The 8,423-nt window shown below is 34.6% G+C and overlaps 1 protein-coding gene across 1 annotated transcript; it reads left to right on the top strand.

Annotated features, from left to right (window-relative positions):
• Positions 1-958: 958 nt before the first annotated feature.
• On the top strand, positions 959-4,208 carry LOC127074543 (zinc finger protein GAI-ASSOCIATED FACTOR 1). Its single transcript, XM_051015873.1, has 4 exons — positions 959-1,398; positions 1,489-1,885; positions 1,982-2,214; positions 2,774-4,208. The coding sequence occupies exons 1-4, from the start codon at positions 1,260-1,262 to the stop codon at positions 3,619-3,621; spliced, it is 1,617 nt and encodes a 538-aa protein (XP_050871830.1). The 5' UTR covers positions 959-1,259; the 3' UTR covers positions 3,622-4,208.
• Positions 4,209-8,423: the final 4,215 nt, after the last annotated feature.

The raw sequence follows: 8,423 nt of genomic DNA, 5'->3' as shown, positions 1-8,423 counted from the left end.
ACACATAATTTAACTTATTTTTATATTATTTTATATGTTTTAACTATAATTGTTAATGTTCATGTCGTTATTTAATTTTTGATATATCATAAATTACGTTTTACATCAAATTTATGATTTGATTGTGTCTTCATATCTATGGTAATTAAAAATAATTATAATAATTTAAATCCAAATTTTAAATAAATAAACAAAATTAAATCCAAATTTTAAATAAATAAACAAAATTAAATCCAAATTTTAAATAAATAAACAAAATTAAATCCAAATTTTAAATAAATAAACAAAATTAAATCCAATTATTAAATTATAAATTTGACAAAAACCGCATCACTAACTTTCTTATTTACCTTTCTGTCAAAAGAAATACACTTATTTACTTTGTAGTATACACTAAATCAGTACTACAATCTATAATGGTGGTGGTGTCTGTCTGTCTTTGTCGGTTTCTACAGAAATACGGATTCAAACCAATACAAAGACTCACCGCGCTAAACGACAAACCCGCGATATTAATCACTCGTCCTTTCTTCACTGTACCTTTTGCCTCGACAAGTGGAGCATACAAATTTAGACACCAAAACCCTTCAACATTTCTTCCACGACCCAGTCCAAAAAAAAAAAATTAGCTCTTAATTATCCCTACTTAACCATTTCAGTTTCTTTTTAAAATCTTGATATTTAGCCCATATAATCAATTAATTTAAAAGGATCAATTTTACTATTCACTTATGTGTATGAGATATAATAATAAAGATAAATTTTAATAGGATTTCGAATGTGAAATCTTGTGAAATGAAGACCCAAACCTCCCTCAACTGAACAAGTTTACTTAACTATTTTCATTATGAGTAATACTCACCTCCTAATTTAAGACGTGTGAGCTCAAAGAGGGTTTAGTGCGAAAAGGTATTATTTGTCAACGGGTTTTTGGATTCTAAAGATGAGAGAGAGGAAGCATTATTGGAGTTGTGGTAGTTGGTGTGGGTAAATGAGCGTAACGAGGTAACGTAAAATAAAAAAAATTAATTTTAAAAAATAAAATAAAACCTTAGCAGGTTGACCGGTGGATATAGATAAAGATAAAGAGAAAAACAAAACAAAAGAAAAGCTCAGAAGAAAAAAAAAATAGAAACCCTAAAAAAAATCAAAAAGTTTGTTTGTGAGAGAGATTGTGTGTGTTAATGCATCTAAGATTTTTCCCTCTTTGTACAAAGATTGTTCTTCAAGCTTTTCACCTATAGCTAGGTTTAGTTCCGATGGTTGATTTAGACAATGTTTCTACAGCTTCTGGAGAAGCCAGCATCTCTTCCTCTGGTAACAACAATAACAACAACAATAACCAAACAACTCCTCCAAAACCCACTAAGAAAAAAAGAAACCTCCCCGGAATGCCAGGTATATATAAATATTTATAATTTCATTTTTTTTTAATTTCCGATTAATTAATATAATTTATAATAGTTATTAATTTTTTGATATGTGAAGATCCGGAAGCAGAGGTGATTTCTTTATCTCCAACGACTCTGTTAGCTACGAATAGATTTGTGTGTGAAATATGCAACAAAGGTTTTCAGAGGGATCAGAATCTTCAACTTCATAGGAGAGGTCATAATCTGCCATGGAAACTGCGGCAGAGGTCGAGTAAGGAAGTTAGGAAAAGGGTTTATGTTTGTCCTGAACCGACTTGTGTTCATCATGATCCTTCTAGAGCTTTAGGCGATCTAACGGGGATTAAAAAGCACTTTTGTAGAAAACACGGTGAGAAGAAGTGGAAATGCGATAAGTGTTCTAAGAAATATGCTGTTCAATCGGATTGGAAAGCGCACTCTAAAGTTTGTGGTTCTAGAGAGTATAAATGCGATTGTGGAACCGTTTTTTCCAGGTTTTTTTTTCTTTGTTTATTTCATTTTTGGAATCTGTTTATTTTTTATTTGTTTCTAAAAAATGGAATTTGTTTATTTTGTTTCTGATTTTGAAGGAGGGATAGTTTCATAACGCATAGAGCTTTTTGTGATGCGTTGGCAGAGGAAAATGCGAAATCTCAGACTCAACCGGTTGTGAAAGCTAGTTCAGAGTCTGATTCAAAGGTTTTGACTGGAGATTCATTGCCTCAGCCGCCGCCTCCTTCGTTGCCGGTGGTGACTACCGCCGCTGCAACAACTCCTCAGTCAAATAGTGGTGTGTCCTCTGCTTTGGAGACTCAGAAGCTAGGTAAATATTTTTATTGAATCAGGAAAAAAAAGTGATGTTTTTGTCTTGTTTGATGTGGTTAAAACTTGATAACAAATTCAAAGTTTTGTTTTTTTGGTGTTGTTGTTGTTTGTATATGTGATCCTGGTGTTGAGTATTTTTGTCTGCTATTGTTTTTTGTTGTGACTTGTGTTAGTGAGAACAGGATCAGGTGATCTGAGATTCGGGGATGCTAATTAAGTAATGAAAATTAATCACTTAAAAAGGTGTTTTTGAGATTGTTTGATAGAACATTATGCAGTGGTTGACAAAAAAAAACTACAAAGATCTTAAAAGCAAAAAATGAAAGAAGATTTGTTTTCAAGGGTAGGAAAAACTATTGTTTTTGTTCTTCACTTTAGTTCAGCACTTTAGTTTAACATAAAAGAAAGAAACCAACTTTCCCTGTCTATGTGTTATGAGTGGCTGCTTTTGTTCATTCTTTTTCGTATTAGTGATAATTATAATTTTAAATAACACGGTTGCTTTGTTCATGCTTTGTTTGCTTTGCTTTTTTTTAGTCTATATTTGGTTTGTGCAGATTTACTAGAAATTCCGCCTCAAATCGTAGAGGAGACACAACCGGTTGTCATTGCTACTACTACTTTAAATGCTACTACTATAAATGCTACTACTACTTTAAATGCGAGTGGTAGTAGCAGCAGTACTAGCTCAACAAGCAATGGCCATCCCGCTACTAGCAGCGGTGTGTTTGCAAGCTTGTTTGCTTCTTCAACGGCTTCAGCTTCTACGAGCCTACAATCTCAAACACCAGCCTTCACTGATTTAATTAGGTCCATGGGATGTCCAGATGCTCGCCCTACTGATTTCTCAACTACTCCATCGGCCGAGGCCATATCCCTTTGCCTCTCGACCAATCACGGATCATCCATTTTCGGAACAGGTGGCCAGGAGTGCCGCCAATATGTGCCGACGCATCAGCCACCGGCTATGTCTGCCACTGCATTACTTCAGAAAGCTGCTCAAATGGGCGCCGCCGCAACAAATGCCTCTTTGCTTCGCGGGCTTGGAATCGTGTCGTCTTCCGCTTCCACTTCAACAGGTCAGCAAGATAGCCTTCATTGGGGTCTGGGACAGGTGGAACAGGAGAGTGCTGGCTTAGTTCACGCGGGACTCGGACTAGGTCTTCCTTGTGACAGTGACTCTGGACTAAAAGAATTGATGTTGGGGACTCCGTCGATGTTCGGTCCTAAGCAAACAACTCTTGATTTTCTAGGATTGGGGATGGCTGCAGGTGGCAGCGCCGGTGGAGGTTTGTCAGCACTTATCACATCAATCGGCGGCAGCAGTGGTTTGGATGTTACTACAGCAGCTGCATCTTTTGGTAATGCAGAGTACTCTGGCAAAGATATTGGAAGGAGCTCATGATATTTTGGCTGCAATAACTACTAAATTTTGGCTGTAAAGTTACATTTGTTGTCTATGAATATGAATATTCTGAAATTGCAATGCATATATAAGTATGCAACAAGTAATGTGCAAATGGGGTCTTTTTGAATTGTCTTGCTCCCCCCAAAAAAGACTATACTACATTTAAGGAAATGAAAATATGGCCTTAACAAGAGCACAAGGTACAATATGCTTGGTTTGGACAACACAGGCTGTAAGAAATTAAGGGTATGTGCATCATTTGCATATGGTTGTCGTAGGTTTTAGCGACAGTGGGACGTTTGAAGATCACGGTCTTGTTTTTGGTTTCTTGGACAGTTTGATCAAATCATGTATTGCTTCAGTTGGATGGTTTGGTCTGTAGCTGTAGGTATAAATTAGGATGCTAGTAGTGGTAGTAGTTTTCTTTGGATGTTGTTGGAATTATTGTCACATTGTGAATTTCCACGTTTGCCCATTGTTTGGCAGTTAGTGCTTGATTGAATTTTAGTAAGTAATTAATGCTCTTAGTAAATGTTATAAATTGTAATTATTCTATATTCTTTTCAAGATAGAAAATTCTCAAACTATTCCCACTTTAGGTATAGCTTTATTTAGTAGCCAAGTTGCATTAGTAACCAACCTGTTTGATAAGTAAAATTTTGAACGACTCCTTCTAGTCTCAATTATTATGAAATTCTCATTTCTTTTTAATTTAATTTTGCAAGAGAAAAATGGTTATTACATTAAAGAATATTTTAAGAATGATAGCATTAAATAAAGTCAAAGTAGTTGAATTTTGTTTATATTTAAGATTATACTAGTGCTCAAGTATTTTATTCGATTCATTATAAGTGTGGTTAACTGTGTTAATTTTAATAATAAAATTCGTTAAATAAGAATATGTTAATAAAAACATTAATATTTTATTCATAATACAGCATGGGAAGAAACTAAAAAAACAAATTAATATTTCATTAATATGAAGAGATCTATAATTTAATAGAAGTAAATATTTCAAATGAAGCATTTAATATGAGAGAAAGATTCTTCATTGACTTTGAACTTGTTTTTTTTTAATTATTAGTAAGGGCAATTGAAAGATTTTATTTTATTTGTTTTTTTAATCAAGTAAGTTTAACACATTTCATTTATCAATTGAACTTCAATATACAAAGGAATGAAATCAAAAGTACTATTTCTAGATCAATAATTGACCGCTTTTGCTAACAAGTGGCGACCGAATTCGCTTGGCGCTTAATAAATATTATCTCATAGTTGAGAATACATTGTACTAAATTCTTAATTGATCTAATAATGATGCTAAATTCAGAGTTTCCCCCGTTGTTAGCATGGATAACATGAACAACCATTTGAAAGTCACCTTCAAAAGTCACATAATCCAATTGCATCTGGATGACTGCTTGGATCGCTTCTTTTAAGGTCATGAATTCTGCTTCTATGATCGAGAAAGAATCAAAATCCCACAAAGTGCCACCCATAATGAATCTATCCAAACAATCTCTAACACACCAACTTCTGTTTGTTGTTCCTCTTTTCCTATTGAAACCCGCATCCACATTGCATTTCATCCATCATTTATTCGACGGGTTCCAACTAATTTAGACAGGTTGGACATTATAATCACTCCAATGGCTATCTTAAGCTTTGAATCAGTCATGCCAAGTATGACAGGCTTACATGCCTAACTTCGACGCTTCTTCTATATCATTATTCCAAATCGCATTATTTCTATTATTCTAAAGCATCCAAATCAAAACTACAACCTACCTATATTTCTCATATCTTCTCTGCTACAAATATCATGAATAAGTGCCTTTTCATCACTAAAACTCTGTAAACGAGGTTCAATAGTAGAATACAATCCTGTTTCCCTCCAACTTTGATTAGTAGTTCCATACCCAAAGAACACATGTCACTCGTCCTCCTCAGTATTCTCACATCATTGACAATTTGGAGTACACTGAACAAAATGCTGACAAAGCTTTTTATGAGTTGGAAGGCATCCCCTACAAATCCTCCACAACAAATTCCCCTTCTCTCTACAGATTAACCGATTTGTTTGGACACTCTTCAGCAACCGATAGGTAGATTTGACACTATAAACTCCATTTTGTTCTTCTTCCCAAACCATACTATTTTCCAACACGTCTTCCACAAGCGGTACCATAAGGATATCATTTACCACATCATGGGTGAACATATTCTTATCTTCTGAACATCCCATTGTTTAGCATTTTCCAGCATAAGATTATTAACAGTAATATCGTACACATATTGCCCTTGAGGACCTCCTGTAAGACCCCAATTTTGACCCTAAGATCCCTCATGCTATCTCATCATTTGCATTGGCTTTGGGATCACACCTTGGCATCCTTCTTACCCCTCATTCACTGGGTTTGCATTGGGAGAGATCACCAATCATATTTGATGGTATCATACTTTATTTTCTTTTGTTTACTAACCAAAACACCAAAAATATGTCTATGTATAGTTATAGAGATCAATCAGGGAATGGTTCACCATTGGTTCTAAACATCATATATGGATTCCCATGTTCTTCATTTATCATTTTGATCAAGAATTCATCAAGAGTTTGAAGCTTGTTTGCCTTGGAAGCCCTAATTCATCTAGGTATCTTATGTGACTTCCTCAACAAATTTCTTCAACGATTGGTCAAATATATTGAGGGATACTTCATTATACATCATATTATGCATATATGATCATCCATGAGCTCTAAATATCAAGATAAATTCAAGTTTGCAAGTTGGTTCAAAGAGGTTGACCAGAGAAAGTCAACTGGTCAAAACTGGGGTTCCCTATCTCCTATCTCCTACAAGTTTTGTCATATTAAAATGATTTCAAGAGAAAATTTACTATTTATGAAATTATAAACAACTTTGATGATGGCATCAAGAGCTATTTTTGTTTGGAAAGTCATTTTTTATGGTGAAACATTATAGGTCATTTTGTATGTGCCTTAGTTAGGAGGTCAACTTCCAAGGATCATAACTTGCTCAATTTTTATGATATGAAGGACATCCAAGTTTAATGATCAATTTTCATATATCTTCTCCAAATTTTATACTTTGATAAATGTCAAATTCAACTTGCAAGGGCATGTACCAAGAGGAAAAATTATAGGTCAATTTGGGCCATCACCATTGAACAAGTAATTTTTCTCAACTTCTAAAATGAATAACTCTCTCATGCCAAATCCAAATGATGTCAAATTTGTGACTAAATTGAATAGGAATGAAATCTATACAACTTTCGTGAAGAAACCATTTCCATTTGGAGCTCATAGCAAAAGTTATTCAAGGTGGTAGAAGTGGTAATTTGACTTTGTACTTAGAAAATTTTCAACCATGTTTGATTTCTCCAACTTCCACCTCAAAATTCATCATTATCCAAGCTCCAAATGAAAAGGTGTTAAATATAAAAGTTGTTCCCCTTGATGTCACCTTTCAAAAAAGTCCAAGATTACTTCATTTGGACAGAAATTGAGGGACTTGCGCATGGTTCGTTTGGTGGGCTTGTTTTGGCAACAGTTAAACTCAAATGATTATTTCCTTTTACATGCTTCCATGTGATGACTTCATTATCCATTATGCACGAATTGGATTTGGATTGCATCATGATTTGGGCATAATTCAATGCCCATGCACCCATGCACCAATGTTGCTATTTTTGGCCAAAACTGAAAAGGTGCAAAATTGAATTCCATAGCCTATAAATTCAATTGCATTGCCTCAAGATCAACACACAGACCCGGCCCAAGCCTTGCCAAGCTATCTCAGGACCCCACTCCATAGAATTCCTTGAAGGTTTTTTTGAAACCGAGTTTGAATTTCACCTTCTGTTTTGAGATTCAAACTCCAAGGATTCATTACCATTTTCATCTCAATTGGTCACTGCAAGCAAGAGGAGGAAGAACCGAGTGAATTGAGATCAAGATCAAGCCAAATCACCGCTTCCTGAAGGTGAATTTTCTCAAACTTCTCTTCTTTGATTCTCCCTTATTTCTTAACTATTTTGATTGATTATTGGTTGTCTGAAGACCTACCAATGTAGGCAACAAGATTGAGTTACTTTGAGGCCAAATCGAAGCAACCCAGATCATAAACCTCAAACTTCAAGTCCACATATCTTTCAATATACTTGGAATTGCATAAAATTGAGGTTAGATTCGAGCTCCTGAGCATTTTTTTCTTTAAAATAGTGTACTTACTTTTTATTTTAATGGTGGTTGGTGGTGGACCAGTTCGGTGAGGTCCACCGGAGAAGACAACCGGAGCTAGGGCTCCGGTGATGCGTTGGCGGGTCTCCTGGCCACTTGATCTTTTCATTTTGTTTTAATCTTGACTGCTCCTTGTGATTACCATACCTATGACACGTTGACTGAGGTGTATGGTATGAAGCGCGCACTTGGCCATCAGATCCGCCACCTCAATTAATGAGGGAGATATGACGGACCTCGTTTTTCCTAATTTCTTTTTATTTTCTTATTTTTCATTTAATCCCTTTATTTTGTTTAATTCATATTAATTTCATTTTTAATCCAAAAAATATGGGACTTTCACAAAAAATCTTTAAATATTTTTTTCTTTTGAATTTTGAATTAAAACTATTTTTTGCATTAATTTTGATATTTTTCATGAATTAAATGTGTTTGTACATATTTTTAATTATTTTAAATTACTTCTGACTTTCTAAAAATCATGACATTTTTTTGTCTAAGGTCCTTTGACCTTGGATAAATCTCTTGGCAATTTATT

Source organism: Lathyrus oleraceus, chromosome 4 (assembly GCF_024323335.1).
Source record: "Lathyrus oleraceus cultivar Zhongwan6 chromosome 4, CAAS_Psat_ZW6_1.0, whole genome shotgun sequence".
Taxonomy (NCBI): Eukaryota; Viridiplantae; Streptophyta; class Magnoliopsida; order Fabales; family Fabaceae; genus Lathyrus; species Lathyrus oleraceus.
This window is presented reverse-complemented; position numbering and strand designations above follow the sequence as displayed.

Bases quoted from the DNA above. Each gene is read 5' to 3' on its own strand.
- LOC127074543 (XM_051015873.1), top strand. From the start codon at position 1,260: ATGGTTGATTTAGACAATGTTTCTACAGCTTCTGGAGAAGCCAGCATC. The intron at 1,399-1,488 runs GTATATATAAAT...TGATATGTGAAG, and splicing joins AAACCTCCCCGGAATGCCAG to ATCCGGAAGCAGAGGTGATT. The intron at 2,215-2,773 runs GTAAATATTTTT...TGGTTTGTGCAG, and splicing joins TTTGGAGACTCAGAAGCTAG to ATTTACTAGAAATTCCGCCT.